At 49.3% G+C, this 18,668-nt stretch overlaps 10 protein-coding genes across 10 annotated transcripts; 3 read left to right on the plus strand and 7 right to left on the minus strand.

Annotated features, from left to right (window-relative positions):
* Nucleotides 1-560: 560 nt before the first annotated feature.
* N7500_008046 (phosphotransferase family protein) lies at nt 561-1,404 on the minus strand (the record flags this gene model as incomplete). Its single annotated transcript, XM_056679190.1, has 2 exons — nt 561-745; nt 843-1,404. 2 exons carry the CDS (start codon nt 1,402-1,404, stop codon nt 561-563), a joined length of 747 nt encoding a protein of 248 aa, XP_056529562.1.
* Nucleotides 1,405-2,653: 1,249 nt separating this feature from the next.
* N7500_008047 (uncharacterized protein) lies at nt 2,654-2,989 on the plus strand (the record flags this gene model as incomplete). The annotated part of the gene is made up of 1 exon (XM_056679191.1): nt 2,654-2,989. The coding sequence occupies one exon, from the start codon at nt 2,654-2,656 to the stop codon at nt 2,987-2,989; it is 336 nt and encodes a 111-aa protein (XP_056529563.1).
* Nucleotides 2,990-3,288: 299 nt separating this feature from the next.
* On the plus strand, nt 3,289-3,741 carry N7500_008048 (uncharacterized protein; the record flags this gene model as incomplete). The annotated part of the gene is made up of 1 exon (XM_056679192.1): nt 3,289-3,741. One exon carries the CDS (start codon nt 3,289-3,291, stop codon nt 3,739-3,741), a length of 453 nt encoding a protein of 150 aa, XP_056529564.1.
* Nucleotides 3,742-4,150: 409 nt separating this feature from the next.
* N7500_008049 (DUF3405 domain-containing protein) lies at nt 4,151-6,595 on the plus strand (the record flags this gene model as incomplete). The annotated part of the gene is made up of 1 exon (XM_056679193.1): nt 4,151-6,595. The coding sequence occupies one exon, from the start codon at nt 4,151-4,153 to the stop codon at nt 6,593-6,595; it is 2,445 nt and encodes an 814-aa protein (XP_056529565.1).
* Nucleotides 6,596-7,440: 845 nt separating this feature from the next.
* N7500_008050 (Zinc finger RING-type) lies at nt 7,441-7,983 on the minus strand (the record flags this gene model as incomplete). The annotated part of the gene is made up of 1 exon (XM_056679194.1): nt 7,441-7,983. The coding sequence occupies one exon, from the start codon at nt 7,981-7,983 to the stop codon at nt 7,441-7,443; it is 543 nt and encodes a 180-aa protein (XP_056529566.1).
* A 977-nt stretch (nt 7,984-8,960) lies between these two features.
* N7500_008051 (uncharacterized protein) lies at nt 8,961-11,340 on the minus strand (the record flags this gene model as incomplete). Its single annotated transcript, XM_056679195.1, has 3 exons — nt 8,961-10,803; nt 10,869-11,262; nt 11,316-11,340. 3 exons carry the CDS (start codon nt 11,338-11,340, stop codon nt 8,961-8,963), a joined length of 2,262 nt encoding a protein of 753 aa, XP_056529567.1.
* Nucleotides 11,341-12,017: 677 nt separating this feature from the next.
* N7500_008052 (uncharacterized protein) lies at nt 12,018-12,317 on the minus strand (the record flags this gene model as incomplete). The annotated part of the gene is made up of 1 exon (XM_056679196.1): nt 12,018-12,317. One exon carries the CDS (start codon nt 12,315-12,317, stop codon nt 12,018-12,020), a length of 300 nt encoding a protein of 99 aa, XP_056529568.1.
* A 458-nt stretch (nt 12,318-12,775) lies between these two features.
* N7500_008053 (allantoate permease family MFS transporter) lies at nt 12,776-14,482 on the minus strand (the record flags this gene model as incomplete). The annotated part of the gene is made up of 5 exons (XM_056679197.1): nt 12,776-13,418; nt 13,480-13,751; nt 13,805-13,905; nt 13,954-14,049; nt 14,104-14,482. 5 exons carry the CDS (start codon nt 14,480-14,482, stop codon nt 12,776-12,778), a joined length of 1,491 nt encoding a protein of 496 aa, XP_056529569.1.
* A 570-nt stretch (nt 14,483-15,052) lies between these two features.
* N7500_008054 (TauD/TfdA family dioxygenase) lies at nt 15,053-16,437 on the minus strand (the record flags this gene model as incomplete). The annotated part of the gene is made up of 4 exons (XM_056679198.1): nt 15,053-15,209; nt 15,273-15,578; nt 15,635-16,121; nt 16,179-16,437. 4 exons carry the CDS (start codon nt 16,435-16,437, stop codon nt 15,053-15,055), a joined length of 1,209 nt encoding a protein of 402 aa, XP_056529570.1.
* A 550-nt stretch (nt 16,438-16,987) lies between these two features.
* N7500_008055 (MFS transporter) lies at nt 16,988-18,610 on the minus strand (the record flags this gene model as incomplete). The annotated part of the gene is made up of 1 exon (XM_056679199.1): nt 16,988-18,610. The coding sequence occupies one exon, from the start codon at nt 18,608-18,610 to the stop codon at nt 16,988-16,990; it is 1,623 nt and encodes a 540-aa protein (XP_056529571.1).
* Nucleotides 18,611-18,668: the final 58 nt, after the last annotated feature.

The raw sequence follows: 18,668 nt of genomic DNA on the forward strand, positions 1-18,668 counted from the left end.
GGTAGCTGACAGTAGGCTTGATTATCTATTCTAGGTCGTCAATCACATTCTATGGGAAATATACCCAATGTTGATAAATAAAGAAGCCAGCATATAAGTAGAGTACCACAATATATATACTGTTCTTCAAAGTTGGAAGGAGTGTGGAATAATATATCTTAAGTTTTGCTATTGAATATACCAACTGGACAAATATAGAGTCCAAATGAAACATCAACAGCTTGGCGAGGCTCGAGAAAGTGAATCGGTGCGAGGTTTGTTCGCTTAAGGCTTAAATCGGACCCGAAAGCGAACTACTAATAATTCTAGAATCCGATAGGCTCCAGAATCTCAATCAGGACTTTCTCGTTCTTATTTCGGCAGTTTTGAATGGCTTGATCGGTTTGCCTCCTCAGAATATCTGAATTTGTCACGCGCCAGGGTAGGATAGAACTAAGGAGGGCATCGATATCAGCGACAATGTCAATCCCTCGGATTGTCATCGGGCGCTTACAACCCTCATTCTGAAGGGCGTCTTCCCAGGCCTTCGCAACTTTCCACTGAACTCCCTCGTAGTCTTGCTAATTATTGGGGAGAGGGTCTGGGAAGCCGTGTAATTTGGCTTCCTTTAGGGCCCTTTCTTCACGGGCCTCAATGTCGGGCCAGCCCCCAAACTTGCCGCCAAACCCACTAAAGGAGCAAAGGAACTCGTATGAAGGATGGAGAACGCACGAAAAGTCGAAGTCAATTAATCCTGTGATACGACCTAAGGAAATGTCGAATAATAGGTTGTTGGGTGCTGATAGAAAGCATCTATAAGAACAAGCGTTTGGGTTCGGGAGGTGAAAGGGAAAAATGCTTACTGAAATCTGCGTGGATTATTGCCTTGTCGTCGCGCGATTCAAGCTGCTTGAAATATTCTGGGAGCCCTCGCTCTATAAAGGCCTCTAGTCGGTCCCGGACGCCATTCTCATGCCAGCCCCGGATATAAGAATTCTCGTCGGTTTTCTTCAGAGCTTGCTTGAGCCGTGCTTCAAATGCAGCCTCGTACGAGGGCCAGGGACCAGTACTGGTGGTGGTCATTGGTGCACTGATTATGTTGCTATCGTTATCAAAGGTCAGTCCTCCAAATTCAGTAACAGAGGCGGGTAGTGGGAAGTCCTGAAGACTTTTGAGGAGCTTTGCGATCTGTGCAAATATTTCTTTCTTCTCCTCGAGTTCCATGTTGTCTAGCTTTTCGTCTAGAGGAACGCCTGGCATGAGCTTCTGGAGGATCCAACCTTGCTGTGGCTCCCCTTTTTTAGATGTGGTTCCAGCCCAGCCATACAGACGAGGCACAACGTTGGGTTCGAAATTTGGGTCTAGCGCAGCCGCAGCTAGAGTCATCATAGCAACCTCATTCTCGACACGATTCGCTGCTCCCATGGATGTAGCATCAGAGTTTGTCAGACGAAGGATCAGATCACTAGTGCCGGAAGGAATAGCCACACAACCGGGCTTGTTCTGACAGGCCCCATTTTCTTTTCGAGTGGAGACGGCAGAGAGACGCGATACACAAAGTTATTGTACTTAAAGGGGCACTCAGAATCATACGCAATTGGTTCAACCAAGGTATTTGCCTAGTGAGCCTCTTGAGCAGGGTTCATAACTCATAATATCTTCCGGCACATACTGGCAGACCGAACGTTCTCTTCAATAAGCCATGATTGCCATTATTAAAATCAAGGCGGACCTGATAATTGGAATGATTGTGATTCATATCGCGTTATTCGGTGAAGAATGATGTTCGTTGAGAAAGCCCTTTTTTGGCGGAACTAGATTGAAGTAATGATGTGGTGCGGGGGCTTTGGCCTGTTTTATTATAAGCTCCTACTGCTACCCCATGATGAACGCCATACCCTGTGGTCCCGAGCGGTTGCTAGACCCTAGTATATATACAACTGCTGTGACAATCGGACGTTCCGATTATGATCTTTCAGCCGAATGGTAAAATGCACCTAATGTAATTACTTACGAATACTAACATATTTCACAAGCGAGCTACGCATGCAAGCGAGCTACGCACCCTACCCAAAACGTGTCTATAAATTAGTAATCAATGAATTCAACTACCCACTATACCACCAATTCGCTCTTGAAGCTCTAGAAATTCAATAGAGTAAGAGGGTAGGATCTTATTAGCTATCTAGGCTTTCACGAATCAAGAAATCTTATCAATTCGCGGTGTAGCGCGCTACTACAAAGTCCCTAAATCTACACTTTGGACATACCTAGGTAAGAGTCCGTGCTGACATCAACTAGTGCTTTCCTGGTGTCAAAGGTACATGGAAAAGGACGCACAGTCTGTCTTACACTTTCTTCATTCATCAAGTGAAAAGAGTAACAGGTATGCAGGAAGACGACCAACAACATCTAAGAAGACTGGTGAGATACTCTAGCCTTCAATACGTCCTAAGGTTACCCTGGTGACTCTCACCACCTTATTTTGACTGTTTTGATACTTCTACACCTTTCAGTTCCATCACCAGCTTGTACTCAGCATCAGGCTCAGCTCATCACCTTCTGCTTACCATCACCACTTAGTTTCTCCAACCAAATGTTTTCGACGCAATCTATGCAATCTATGCAATCTATGCAATCTATGCAATCTACACTTCACCTCAGTCAACGAATCATGTTTGCTGCTCTGCGCACAGTCGATACCTGCTTCACCATTACCATGGCAGAGGACTGTCGCGATTGTAAGATCAGTCACAAAGATTTTGACCCCGATTGCATCTTCCAGGAGCTTATCACGCCCACAAATCAGCTGTCCAAGTTATTCAAAACCGATCTCACACCTCACCAAGAAGCGGTATGTGAGGACCATATTCTTCACTCCCTCGCATGGATGGTATATGGCTCGAATATGATCGAGGAAGCCGGTAGTAGCTCAGGCATCACCCTCAAAGTCTGTCTCGCGATCTTCCGTGGCCAAGAAATTTCCGAGGAGATCGAAGAGCAAGACTAAGAATACTATCCTCTCAAAGAGAGCCAAGTCCACCGAAACCTCCCTACAGACACCTCAGCTGTCCTGCGTAGTCGACGAGAGGTTGTGTAGCATGCAAACGCTGCGGCAATTATGATTGGCCAGTTGTGCATCTGTGGCCAAGACCTCAGCGAAGAAATTCTCCTTGAAGCCCACCGAATTCTGACCTACAAAGTGGACGTTGAGACTACTGCTTGGATAGAATATAGTGGCGTCTACGAGCAGACGAAGTTAGTGCAGGCCTACATGCATTCCCCCACCACTCCCTCGTTCCATCCAAAATGACGTCAATGTTCCGCGAGCTCAAGTATGACCTGAAAGCAGCCACGACGGCTGGAATGATTGACCCTGTCGCCTTGGCTTCAAAGTTCACACACAACTTCGTTAACATCCATCCGTTTATTGACGGCAATGGCCGAATGTGCCGATTGATTGTCACCGCGATGTTGTTAAAGTTTGGGACATGTGTAGCTTGCATTGGAGTCGAGAGAGCTGATCGGTCAACTTATGAAGAGATTGCCGTCAACGGAGGAGCTCTGGAATATTTGTATGCGGATGCTGAGGAGGAGGAAAAGCCTGAGTTGTATAAGGAATTGGCCAGTTACGTTTTGGCTCATGTGAAGAAGGGCATGAGCGGGTTGATCCGCGCAGTGAATTTTCCATGGGGAATGAATATTCTGCAAATGAAGTCTATGGATAGAAGACCTATAAAAAGCCCAGACCAAGTCAATTAAATTAAAAAACCAAGAACAATCTCCGCTAGGGCTTGGACCAGTCCATTTGAGGATGCAACTGCGTAATCCCTTTCTTGGGCAGCGCCAGCAGTCTTGGCACGAAATACCGGCCTTGTTTATCCTTTTGTTTTGCATGTTTTTATTGTCCGAATTTAGCTTGATACTCTGATTCTGATTGTGTTTCTGTTTTCTACTTTCTTTTTTACCTCTTTGAAGTGCTGCAGGCCTAGGTCCCCCCAAATTGCCGGACCGACGATCAACACACAGTCGCGTGCCTCTCTCCCTCCAACAACCCCCCTGATTTGGGCAATATTTGATCGATTTCTCCTATTACACTGTATTAGATAGATGGGCGATTGAGTGATCTGGGAAACCCGAATCATTCAATGTTGATATCTTGTCTGGCATCATGACCGTCCAGGCGAGGAGGCACTCCGCAGCATACAAGCCCCCATCACCTTATAATTCACGAGATACAGACGTCGAAAAACAACCTACCATCGGCCGTCACACATACCATCACCACCAAAGCGATGACGCCAATTCCGGCGACGAGTCGCTGGACGACAATAATGTCGCGGAGTCCTACCCGCCGCCCCTCGTAGCTGGCGGGAGTCTTCGCCGCCCCCAAGCTAGCGTCGGGTTTCGCGTGCCCCAACGAATCATGCGTTGGCTCTGCTTCGCGCTGTTCGCGACCCTCGTCCTCTTCATCCTCACCCTCTTCCGATTTACACTCTCCGGTACCGCTTCAACAGTCGCAGCCGACCTGCCCAAGGTCGCCGGCACCCCCAAACCGCCACAATGGGAGAGCTTCCCGTTCCTCAGTCGCTACGAGGGCGGTATCTCTTCCTTGGTCCCACGCGCTGATAATGTCCCTGAATATCCCGGTGATGGCTCTGAGGACATGGGTATGGGGTTGGAACAAAGCAACGAGAAGGAGCAGGAGCAGGAACAGGACGCCAAGAAGGTCTCCAAGAGGAATTTGGCCCCGAACATGTTGAGTAATGTGTTTAATCCTTATCCTGACTACCAGTCGCCGGAATACATAGGGAAACACGGCGAAAAGCGCGAATGCTTCCTCAATGCTGAAAACACGCTACGGGTTCCGTCCATCCAAAGCTACGCTGGAGTTCCAAAGGGCTTCCCGGACCCGGTGCTGGGCTCGAATACGATGTTGGGTATTCGGGATGACATGTGCTTCGATCGGTTTGGCCGATTGGGTCCATACGGACTGGGATACGGGGTCAAGAAGGGCGGCACAGGCGCGGGCATGGAGGGCCATCGTGATGGTGCCGACCGTGTGTGGGAGGATATTCCGCCAGTGGACTTCCGACAGGTGGACTGGGCTGCCGCGCAAAACCGCTGTCACGCAGCCAACCGCCATCGCTTTAATGAACTGCCGGAGCCGCGTCTCAACCGCTTTGTTTCTATGCCAATGGGTATTCCCAAGGTGAACATCCCGCCGCCTGCAGAAGATAGCCGCAACGAACCGCCCACGGTTGGACCCGAGCGTCTGCCGCGCACTGCGGTGGTGATCCGCACATGGCACGACTTCCACTATACACCGGAAGATATTATGTATATGCGCTCTGTCATCTCGGAGCTCTCGCTGATGTCCGGTGGCGAGTATACTATTCACTTCTTGGTCCATGTCAAGGATACCAATCTTCAGATCTGGTCTGATGACGAGACATACCAACGTGTACTTGACGATGCGCTTCCAGAAGAGTTCCGCGGTATGGGAACACTCTGGTCTGAGCCTCAGATGGCCCTGATGTATCCCGGATTGGAGGAGACCCTGACTCGCGGTTTGCCAATCCACGGTGTCTACCGCAGCACGTATATGCCCATGCAGTACTTCGCGTTCCAGCATCCCGAGTACGATTACTTCTGGAACTGGGAGATGGACGCGCGTTACACGGGCCACTGGTACCACCTTTTCGACAAAGTTGGCGAATGGGCGAAGAAGCAGCCGCGAAAGGGTCTCTGGGAACGTAACGCTCGCTTCTATGTTCCCTCCGTCCACGGCTCCTGGGAAGACTTCCGGCAAATGGTCCGCGTGCAGACCGAGAGCGGCACCAACTCCGCCAACAATATGTGGAGCGCTGCCAATGGCGCCGGAGGCAGCGCGCGGAGCTCAATGCACCAACAGGGTGACAAGTCCATCTGGGGTCCTGAGCGCCCCGATGAACGGGACATTTTCGAAGTCGAGGGCGAGGGCATCCCACCCACAAGCATGGATAAGGATCAGTATCAATGGGGTGTGGGTGAGGACGCCGACCTAGTCGTTTTCAATCCGCTTTACGACCCCGAGGGCACAACCTGGCTGTTGCGCGACGACGTGACAGGCTACAACAAGGAGAAGGGCATGCCACCACGGCGCACGGCAATCATCACCGCGTCACGTATTTCCCGCAAGCTCCTCACCACCATGCACCGCGAATGCAGTCTCAAGCGTCACAGTATGTTCTCAGAGATGTGGCCCGCGACCACCGCCCTGCACCACGGCTTCAAGGCTGTCTTCGTCCCACACGCCGTCTACGTTGACCGCCGCTGGCCCACCCGTTACCTGGAATCAGTGTTCAATGCCGGTCGCAATGGAGCCTCCGGTGGCGCTCGTACATCCATCTTCGGCGATCGTGAACACAACTTCCGTGGCACGACCTGGTTCTATTCCGCAGGCTTCTCACCAAACCTCTGGCGCCGCTGGCTTGGTCTCCGCGTCGACAATGACGGCGGTGAGCAGCAGGAACTAGCTGGCGAAGGCCGCATGTGTCTTCCTCCTATGCTGTTGCACCCCGTCAAAGAAGTCAATATGGTCATTGACGAAGGAGAAAAAGCAGAGGACCGCTAAAGAGGGCTTCTACATGATCTCTCTCGCAATTGCTGCAACACGCATGCCAGTCATTTGGGCGTTGTTCCTTATACCTCTCTGCCATCTCCAGGATTCATGTACGCTTTTGGGGTAGATGCTTATTTGTCATTCTTATAATTACTGTATAATGTCCCCTTCATTCCCCGGTGGCATAGTGTCCCCACGTTTTGGATTCCCGTTTCTTGATTTCGGTAAAAAGGCGTTCCCATGGCTGGGATGGCATGGCCTTATGGCTCACGATGCATGAATATTCCCTTATGGTCAATAGAGGTTCGCTAGATTGTGATCGGGAAATTTTTGTTTTTTTTTTACTTTGACTAGGATTGGAGAAAGATGAATCTTCTAGTGCAGGAGGTGTCGTCTCTGCCAATGCGCCACTTGAGACTTCCTGTAATGAAGTTTACCCTTTGTTAATACCATTCGGACCTTCAGAGAGTCTTCTGCAGCCTTTTGAGTCGTCCTTTCAAATATCTTGTAGGGTAGTATGTTGTTGACATTTTTATACATGTAATGTAAAGAAAAGTAAACCATAGAAGATCTATGCATTGGGAACTCATATGATCAAGCAATAAGAAATCCATTCGATCTTCGACCTAGCTTCTCGCATACTGTATAGAATCGGATGCAATTGAATATACAATATGCCTGATACAGTATCCTCCATAATAAAGCCGAACTATCACACTGACACTGCCATACCAGGACTATTTCGGTTATACGAGGGATCGTGAAAAGATTTCAAATTGCTTTCATTGTCCATCCGATCTTGTATATGAAATGTCGCTAAACCTAACAAACCATGCCATATATAAATGCAATCTAGCTCAACGATCAGAAAACAAAACCTCACTCATATCCCAATCCCGATCACCAGTCGGAACACCCCCATCCCAACTGCCACGTCCTTTAAATGGCGTCGGTATCTCCGGAAAATCCTGAATCAACGCCAACGGACTCCGCGCCACAAATTCAGCAGGTACAAAACAAATACTACACTCATACTGCCCATCCGCATCAGTCAAAAAGTCAAGACACGTCCTACAAACCCGATGTCCACATTTCGTAAGCAGTACCTCGACCATCTCCCCGTCCTGAACACAATTGTGGCAGAAATGCGTGGGAAACTTGATAGGCGGGTCCAGGGCCATGCGTCGCTCGATCTCGGCGGCGAGTTCCTTCCCTTTCTCGAGCGCGCGCGCAGGAGTTTTACTTTCGTGTGGAGGGCGTCCATGGTGGTTTCGTTGAAGGGGTTGTTGTTTGGTTCTTTGGCTGGATTTGGGTTTGGGGAGGGTTTTTGGAGAGTTGGGACGGGTTCGAGGAAGACCAGGGGACGAAAGCGATCGGATAAGGCGCGATCTTCCATGCATTTTTGCTCGAGGATGCAGCGTCGTCGGATTTGTTGGTTTAGTTGGAGGGTGTAGAGTACTTTGAGGGTTTGCCAGGCGCGCCATTCGGAGGTTGGGTCGAGGGGAGGGACGGTTGGGGGGACGTTGATGTTTTACTAGGTGACATTGTGTGATATATGTGGCTTTGAATTGATCAAAGCATCTGAGGATATATATGAATGTTGTCGAGAATGTGGCGGAGATGTAGGTTGAAGTGTGTATGAACTTCACAGCCCTAGTATGGGTCTGATTGGAATTTCAGATGTGATTGAAATGTAGTCGTTGAGATCTTGTTATTCTCAGATTGACAGGTAGTTATGAACATGTAGAAATCGAGAACTCGAGATATATAAATGTTGAGATGTTGAGTATCTAGAGAATCCACCGGCTGGGAGTTCCACAGATCAACAGACGATATCCACCCCCAGAGCCAACCAAGTCTCTATTTACATGGAGTGATTGGCTAGATCATGAAGGTTTGCCTTCTAATCCAAACAAACACAGAGTCTTTTTCCTCTGAATAAAGCCTCATTCTCGGTTGTATACCATGGATGTATTGTACCCGCATCGGTGACCCCGGGATTTGTTATAGCTCCGCAGAGAACGGGGAAACCGTCTTGGTAGAGATAAGCTAGGGACCGATCGAACCCGAAGAAAGTAAACAGAAAGGTTCTAGATTTCTGCGAGATCAATATTCGCCATGGCAAATTCACTTTGGTAGGTGACGATTACATTGGGTCTAGAACCTCCCGGTGGACTTCTGTTCCCTCAGAGCTTCACTTCCAGCCAGTATATTCTCTTCCAGCCAATATATCACATCTAATCTTGCAATTAAAGATTTGATAACGCTATTCAAGCTCCAAATTTGATCCACTATGGTGTGCTGTCGATCATCCTAATCTCTTATCCGTTGAAAGCTCTTGTACGCAGCCGTGGACTCAAATGGAATTTCAAATCCATCAGTCTCTTACGTAGGAATAGAAACTCCCTTTGCGTTTTACACCCATCTGATCTTCGAAAGAATCTTCTGCACATTCCCAAGACAAGATAGAAACCCCCTCAAAATGAAAAGTATACAAATACTCGACCCCAGAAAGCGAATCAACACTCGTAGCGAATATCACAGTCTCGCCAGGAATAGTCTCCCCATACTTTTCCTCTCGACTGAGAGACGTCAACTCCCAAGCCTGGGTAAGCTGACCAGCTGACAGCTTATCGGCTAAGCCCGGTGACCAGATCTCGATTCGTGAAGTGGCAATATCAAATCCATCTTCCCCCAAGCGCATGAAGCGGGTATTGGCTTGCATAGGCTGTTCCCGCCCGCCCGAGTCCACATATGTCTCCACACAGACATACTCCCTTTCGTATGCCGGGCTAGTTGGGTACCGCGGGTAAAAAGCTAGAGTCCCATATATTTCGCCTTTAGCATCTGCTGCTTGCTTGGAGAACGTCCAAGTCCCATGCAGAGCCCGAAATATCGCCGATGCTGCGGCCTTTTGTGCTACCTCGTGAATAGGGATCAAAGCGTCGCGCAAAGCACCTAGTGTCCTCTTCGCCTCGCTCTCTGCGAATGACGTTGGGATACCGCCGTGAAGATATCTCGCCGGAACGGCAGGACCAGACCTGCTATCGCCTGCTTGCAATCCCGACCGAGTAATCTCCAGATCCTTGGCAAATGACTCCATTAATCCGACATAGTCGGACATGGGGAATTGACCACGGTCTAGATCCGGGTGTGCCGACCTGAGCCTGCGAAGACTTTGCTTTTGCTCGTCTGTTTCGCAGATCGTACCGCTGTCCTTCCCACTCCATAATTTCCCAAGGTACCGCGCTTGCATCTCCATCACACCCCAGTACGGGCCGCGGTAGAACCCGACGAATCCGATGTCGGGAATTTCAGAGCGGACCGTGCCTCCCTTGTCGAGAATCAACGGTGTGAAGGGATCCGTGTTGGAATATTCGAGAGCTGTCAACACTTCGTCTGGTAACAAGGACAGGGACTTGTATGGAGTGAACCCAGTGGCCATAATGATCGTCGTGACATTTTCTATCGTATTGGTGACCCCGTCGGGCCCTTCGTATTGGACAGAACTTTTTTTAGTAATCGGATCAGAATTGATACAAGACACCCGTCCCATCGATGTTTGAATCGCTCCACTTCTGACGAACTCGGCGTAGTCATTGCCTATCGCGACCCATGGGGGCTGGATCCTGAATCGTTCGGGGCCAAGTGGTGAATGCATGTGCGCGTATTTCTCGTAGTCATTGCCGAGCAAGGAGTGGAAGTAACTGTTCGTTTGGACTGCTCTTTCTTCTGGGATCGGGCCCAAAGAATATTTTATTGGACCTGGTGGGCGGCGGCCCAGGTCATACATGGCCAAGTCCAATGGTAAAAACAATGGAGCCCCATCGGGAGAGTCGTGGGGGAGATAAGTTGGTAGAGCCCAGAAGGGTCTTGAATGTATATGATGCAATTTTGTCTCTTGGGTATGTGGGATCTGGTTTGAAGAAAGTGCAGATGAGGATTGGTGGAGAGCTACAGCAGACGCGGCTTCAACGCCTGACATGCTGCCGCCTATGACGACGACCTGCCCGTTCGCATTTGTGTTGTCAAAAGGAAGCTGCGCTCGCTCGGAATGGAGTGAAGAGCTGTGAATGATCTGACCTTGGAATTGCTTTATACCTGGTATATTTGGAATATACTGCTGGGCAAAGAATCCAGAGGCGATGACGATCAGGTCGAACTCTTCCGACAGCACTGCATCGTCTAATAACCCAGATTCCGAGTGAGATTCCTCCGCGCTGTATATAAATATGAGTCAATGTACAGCTTGCGTACAGCGATACACGAGGAAGTTCCAACATACCTCTCCTGAACCCACTGGACATTCCACTTCACATTACCATCCTCAACCTTCCGTATAGTCCGTATTACTCTACACCCAAGCCTAAGCACATGTGTTGGAACATACTGCTCTGCATAACAGGCCAAGTACTCTCCAACCTGGGTCGCCTGAGGGAAAATCGGAGGATCGTCAGGTATTACAGACTCCCAGGCAAGATCTGAAAAGGCTACTGTGAAGCGGCTGAGGTTGGTCCGCATTCGAGGGTCTAGTGTTACGGGCCTCTCCTCCCGGGGAGCATGATGACTTGACCACAGACCTCCGACGTTGTTTTGACTGTCGAAGATGATTGGCGAGAATGTCCCGGGAAAATTATGAAGAAGGGTTTTGGCTGTGACTAGGCCTGAGGGGCCGGCACCTGTTGTGATGTTAATAGGTATCGACTTGTGATCATGGGGTCTCTTGACTGACCGATTATTGCTACTTTTTTGGACATCTTGATGTGACATTCCCAACGTAGAGGATGTCTTTCGATATAAAAAATCAAAGGCCGACCTGTCGCTAGAGTTACCCCGCTTATATCCACTCGGACTCGGCGGTCTTTCTATTTTTACAAATTTGGCGTGTATGTATAGAGGGTATAAATGGTATAGATGGATTGATAGATGGATGTATAGAATAGCATCTTTGGGAATATGTAGTATGTAGTATATACTTAGACAAGGAGTTACAAGTCAGAGATATAATCAAGAATGATCGGGTAAACCTCCACATTTCCTACCTATATCCACGGGCTTAAAACACTCTTAGAACCAATTAGACATTATCTCATGCACGATGTACATTCCAAATTCCAAAAAAAAGCGGATCACACTCTCGGGATCCCAGCAAATCATGACGTTGACGCCAAGCACAACCGCAGGGCGTGCTATGGAACAAATCAAATCACCCGTCTCTCGCCCCAGCAAAAGTCCTTCGTGCCAGTATTGGCCAGCATTGACCAGCTTTGGCGTTCTCCATATTGGGCCGGGCGCAGACCGTGGGGGAAGAGAAGTCGAGAATACTTCGAGAAAAGGCCTAGTGGAACTCTGTCGCATTGACATTCACATCCTCGTACTCGTACTGGTGCTCGTACTTCCCATACAACCTATGGGTTGGTGCAAATGGGTCCTTTCATGAAACCTGTCGCAACCATTCCGTGACTTGAATCTCGGGCGAATTGAGATTAGGTCTGTAGGCTTCGTTGCATTCTTGTTCGGTGACCAACGTGTCGACGTTTCTCTGAGTCAAGGGTTTGTACTGGCTCTTGTTTCGGAGGAGTTCTTTTTCTGCAAAGGTAGATGGCGAGAGTTTGGAGAGTGTGTTTCGAAGTCGTTGGATGCCACCAGAGCGTGGAACTTGAGGTGGACCGAATGGATCGGGTCTCCGATCTTCAGTCTCGGGTTGCATTTGTTTTGACAGTGGTCGCGACATTGTGTGGAGTTTGGGTGTTCGCATTTGAGATTTGAGATTGAGTGGAGAGGGATTTCTCTTAAGTAGAGCACCAGAGTACTATCTTAACTCCGCGGACCCATGGGGGTCGTGCCCTGTCATAGTCTCATTGGATCATCGTTTTTGACCACTCGCTTTACTTCCCCCAATTTATTTTCCATGGGTGATCGACGCTTATTGGCATAGCAGATCCCTGGGGCTCACCGGAATCTCAGAGTTTTCGACCATCTGCAGTGCATCTTCTACAGTCTGCAGTGGCCAAAATATCACTACGTCATACCGCACATGCCGGTCTTGGCATCAACTGGCCAATATCATATCGATCCAGCAATGTTCTTTCGAAGGAAATTGAAAAGATAATCCATTGGACTAAGTTTGCTAAAGTATGTGACGTTCACATCTATGTTTGTATATAGCTCTTTACAGATCCCGCTTCATCTTTAATAAGTAAACCGGAAACTAGGATGATCATCACCAGCATTCTCCAGCTCCTCTTTAGGCCAATGGTACCGATGATCCCTTTTCCCCTGATCGCGCAGCCGATTTTCACGGTATACATAACCAAAGAAGATCATACACGCCACACCACCAATCCATATCATCCCTAGACTCACACCGAATCCAGTTGCATAAGTCGGCGCTTCCGAGTCAAAGAAAACATTGCTAGCGACTAGACCGCCACAATTACCAAACCCGATCTGCATAGCTGAGGCAATAGATTGCTTGTAGTGCCCAGCCATGTTATTACTCAGCCAGCCCAACAAGATCGGCTGCGCCATGTATCCCCCGCCCGTGATCGCGTATAGGGCAAAGTATCGGACACCGACTGGCACCGACTCCTGACAGATGAGGATCACATATCCAACAGTGGCGATGAGACATCCTGCCAAGGTGAAGCCGAATCGATGGCGGAGTCGGTCGCTGGCAAAGGCTGTAGCTAGTGCGATTACTGTTGCAACGATGTAGATTGGGATACTCATCACTTGGGCGCGGACGGAGGTCCAGCCGAGTTGTCGGAGGATGGTCGGGGTGAAGAAGGCGGTTGCATAGCCTGTATTCACAATTCCAAAGTACATCACAGCACTAAAGGAACCTCGTTGTCAGTGGGGAAAGGGTGGAGTGGAGGAAGGAGACAAACGCTTACCCAATATAGATTTTGACATCTGAGAATGTGCGCTTGATTGCCGGCCTGTCGAAGCGATTCATTTGTGCTTCACCGCGGTCCTCCGATAGACGTCGAATAAGTAAAGTGCGCTCTTCATCATTCAGGAAAGAAGCCGTTTCGGGCCAATCGACAACCAGAAATTTGGCAGCAATTCCGGTTATTACTGTTAGTAGACCTTCGATGATGAAAATCCAGCGCCAGCCGCTGTATCCTCCGATACCATCCATCTTGGCTATTCCGTAGGCAAGAAGCTAGGAACAGTTTAGTATAGAGACAACTTTTTACTCATGCAGGCAATACATACTCCACTGACTGCACCAGCTAGAATACTAGCGCTGAAGAAAATATTGAATCGCCATTGCAACTCGTGGCGTTTATAGTACATAGCAATCAAGTAGATGCAGCCTGCTTCCCATTAGCAGTTGTGTTATTACGGGATCGAGGTTATCCAACCTGGCATCAATCCAGCTTCAAAAACGCCCAGCAAGAATCGACATGCAACGAGACCCCCAAAACTCTTTACTACACCTTGGCATGTTGTAACGACCCCTAAGAACAACACAGTCAGTCCTAATGCCTCCACTGAAATCGGTTGAAACATACCCCAACAAAACATGATCCCACTCAACCACCACGAAGGTGATACCTTTTTCAAGAAAAGATTGCTAGGAACTTCAAAAAGGATATAAGGAATGAAAAAGATGAATAGGGCGATATTATAATCATGTCCCGTCATATCCAAGTCGCCTTCAAGACCTTGAAGTCGCGCGTTACCGATATTAATACGATCAAGGAAGGCGAGCAGGAACAGAAACATAAGTATGGGAACGACATGGAGGTCGAGTTTCCGCAGTAGTCGTTTTTCCGCCGCTGGATCTATCTCTGGCATAGAAACCGTGGACTTGACATCCTCGACCATTTCATGGTGGACTTTTTCGGAGTCCATTGTGGATATTTCAAGTATGCCAAATACAAATGGCAACTAAAATGATCCAAAGGCCTAGCGGGATAAGCTGTTTTTAAAGAAATTTATACAAGCCGCTATATTGCGTTGGATGGGGAAAATCCGGGGCCCCGCAAAGCATTTTGTTGATTCCGTTCCGCATTCTTCGATCGCTGTCGGTATGTGATTCCGCTCCAGCGACGCCAAGGATGCACGGCCTGCCTAAATCGGGGCTTGTTATTGAGGCTTTCGAGTCTATATTGAGTATATGAGAGGTGAGAGGCTATGCGCTCGCAAACCTATCAGCCTAGAGAGATCTAGATCGAGGTCTCGATATTGTGTATATGTAACTAGTCCAAGAGCGGTATATTGAAATTGCATTTTGGGCCTTAAACTGTTGGAATGTTTAATATTGGCCAGTCAAGCCGATCCTATTTATGACGGAACACTGCCCCGGAATAGTACCGCATGTTGCCGCGCAGGAGACTGCCCCGAAGATGGACAGCTCATTGGAATAACCGATATAGATATAAATATAGCCGAATATTGATTTCAATTGCTAACAATTGACTAAATATGACCTTATCATGTTATCATGCTAGGCACATCTTACGCGCCCACATTCTTGCGCAGAGCCGGATCCAATGGGAACGTCTGCTTATCCTCTGGGAGATCATCGTAGACTATATCCCAGCGATCCTGAAGTTTCTCGGGCGTTTCCCATGCATTTTCAGGGTCCCGCAGCCAGAGTCTCAACAAATGACGCCTAACACAACCATACCGTCAGTATATTCAAAAGCGGAAGCACGCGAAAGAAAAAGAAACATACTCTTGACCAGGCTCGTCTCTGAACCAATTCCGCGCATGGAAAATACTCAGGTTATTCACATATTGCACATCGCCTTTCTGGAAATCCAGAGTGGCGCGATGCTCTTCTGCCAAGAAATGCAAAGTGTCGAGTGCCTCGGCTTGCGCTTCCGTGATAGGGGGAATATCCTTCGATCGGGGCTGAGCCATGAATCCAGTGAAGTATCGTCTTGCGTACTGAATTACAACCCTCTCAGGGGTGGTAGCAGTGGCGGGTTGGTGGTATAGAAGCGGGCGGAGACTGTAGGGTCTGACCGGGTTACCGAAGCTGAACAATAATGTGAGTTTTGAAATGCGCTTGCTGGTCCTTTAGGTAATTCTTACCCGTCCAGTGGCCAATCCTGAGACAAAGTGTGAATGAGATCGGGTCTCTCCTTGGCCAGAATGTTATACACATGCCAACTGCTAGCAAGATAGCTTTCTCCACCCTCCGCAGCTCGGTTCAGACAAAGGAGTGAGATGATATCGCCAGCGTCGGTGTGGAAAACTTGCTTATCCGCCGTGTTTGAAGGCGCAGTGATAAGACCATTGTCGACCTTACGGGTGAGGTCTTTGATATGGGATAATACGGGCGAAGTGCCATCTGCCAATCGACCCTCTTGCTGACGTCCTCGAATATTTCCAATGTGGGAAGATACCCCGGCGTAGATGATGACATTATCTTCTCGGGAGTAGTCGTCGATGCGCAGACCTCGGAGAACGGCAAATCCTCGACCGGTGTGGATCTCCTTGGAGATATCGCGCAGAGCAGGCCGAAGGGTAGGCAGAGGGAACGTCGACTGGTTGATATGGCCCAGGGAAAGACCGAGAGCTGTTAGGTCAGCAATAGTGTCTTCCGAGGTTGATATTACAGTCATCATCAACCCACCTTTGAAGCTCTTCAACGCAGCGTCGATTTCATCCAGCTGATCCTTGTTCAGCTGATAAATCCAGTCATCCCGCTCCTCAACCTCTTTTCCTTCCCAGACCAGCGGCGATGTCAATTTCTCCGGAAACCCTGCCGGAACAGTAGACTGCAGGGTTTCGGTCTCCTTTCGACGACGAGTACGCTCCTTGTACTTTTCATACTCAGGATGATACTGAATGTCGGGCTGGGTAGGCACCGTAATAGTCTGAACAGCCGACATATTATGCAGATAACTGCCAAAGTGGATGGCAGATGTTAAAGATCCTTTTAATGGGCGCAGCTTTGCGTTTGTGATTGCGCGATGTACTGTCACTCATGTCACGACATCAACCCCGCAAAGCGCGACACTGCGTCGTGGACTTTGGGCTGTTCCCTTCCCATCGCATCATCAATCTGACATCGGTGCAATCGTCAATGTCACATATTAGCCTCTTGTTTGACGGGTCAATTTATGCCTGGGTGAGAATAGATGGTGAAGATCCAAGAACCTAGTGCGGACTACTCGACAGACAATACTGACAAGTGGAATGTTTTCTACGTCTTTTTCAAGACATGCTCTGGGTCATACCTACATCAATCTGCAGAGCAATGTTTGCTCTGGGTATCATTCCCAGACCGGGCGGAATGGAAATCTACCGGTACAAGGGAGACCCCAGTGGGACCAGCTCGTGGAGCCATATCCATCGATGCTTCCTAACAATCAGATGTAACTCAAACAGCAGAACTCACAGTCCAAGGAAAATAATTAAATATTATTGTATGGACGAAATTCAAACTAACGCTTGCTGCGAATCCGTCTTTTCTTCTTGGGCCTTTTCTTTCTTGCCTTGAAAGCGTTCCGCAAAACAGAAAAGCAAGGCAACAACTACACCTAGCCCGGCGAGCCCAACACCCATGTAAAACGCCCCTCGGTAGCCCTGCAGGACATTCTTCCCTTGACCATTGACATGGCTCTCGACAGTACCGGCAAAGCCAAGCCCAATAGAGATGGAATAGTTGACAAACGTGGTTACCAGCGACGCAGCCAGACCCTGATGCTGGCGCGGCATAGCTCGACTCAGAATGATTGTGGCAGCAGGAAACGAGGAATCCATGCCCCATGGAAGGACAATGATCCCCACGAACGTCTGAGCCCAGTAGATCTGGTCTACAGGCATCGTCGCGAAGATGATACCGCCGATGAGGAAGAAGGTCATGGAGATCAGCATGACTGTTGAGGCGCGGAAGTTGTTGAGAAGAAGGCCCGTGGCGCCCGCAGCAACGAGCCCGCTTATGGCGATGGGGGTCATCTGTGCAGATGTGAGAAGGGGCGTTCGCTCCCTGAGGACCTCGAGGAGGTTCAGCGTATAGAAGACAAAAATACCGAAGCTGGACCAGCCGGCGCTGATGCAGGCCAGGGTGAAGAGGGAATCGATGCGCAGGACGCCGAAGGGGATCAGCGGGTGGGTTGCTCTCTTCTCGACCAGGACGAAAATGACGAAGACGAGGATGCCGATGATCATGATGAAGTAGGTATATGGTGTCGTCCAGCCGACCACAGGGCCTTGATTCCAGGCAAAGTTGAAAAGGACGAGGGCGGCTACACCGGTGATGGAGCCCCCGACATCGATGCGCTGCCAGACACTGGAGTTTTCAGACTCGGGGCTTCTCGGGGCTGGGGTCGCAGGGATCGCGAAGAAACCTACGACAGCCATCAAGAGACACGTGAAGCACAGGACCCAATATGACCAAGGCCACCATAGCTTCTGAGAAAGCAGGCTGGAGAATACGGCACCAAGCAAAAAGCCGCCAGGAGCAGTGGCCCCGAACAGGCAGAAAATCATGTTTTGACGAAGGCCCGGGTCATAGCAGCGACTGACTATAGCAATGGCGTTGGGGAGTAGGAAAGCCGGGCCAATTCCCTGCATGGTACGGCAGAAGATGAAGAAGCTGGGGCCGCTATACGCAGCAACACCGGCAAGACAAGACCATATGGCAAACCAGACATAGCCGGCCACGAAGAACGGCTTGTGTCCGAAGATATCGCCGAAGCGGCCTGCGATGAGGATGAAGGTGCCGACGGTGAGAGAGTATCCAGAGGTGAACCAGCTCAACTTGCCAGGCTGGTTATCGATGCCAAAAGAGCGTCCGATGATGTGTTGAGGGACGATGCTGAGAGCAAGAGCAGCTTGAGTGAGAAGCTGTGAGGAACAGATGATGGCGACAAAGAGGACCCCCCTGGGGAGGGACTTGGGACGTTCGACTTTGGAATCATCTTCAATGGACCGACGGTCTTCACAGACTTCATGGTCTTCATGGACTGCAGGGACTTCAGGGACTTCACGGTGCTCGCGGTCTTCGCTTGAAGCTTCAGGCTCGCTAGGTAGCGCTTGTGACAGTTGTTCAGTGGACATTTTCACTGTGAAATGATGTCTGTTGACGATCACAGGCCTGAGGAGCGAATCCTAGTAG

Source organism: Penicillium coprophilum (genome assembly GCF_028826855.1).
Source record: "Penicillium coprophilum strain IBT 35676 chromosome Unknown utg000005l_segment0_segment0, whole genome shotgun sequence".
In the NCBI taxonomy this organism is placed as follows: Eukaryota; Fungi; Ascomycota; class Eurotiomycetes; order Eurotiales; family Aspergillaceae; genus Penicillium; species Penicillium coprophilum.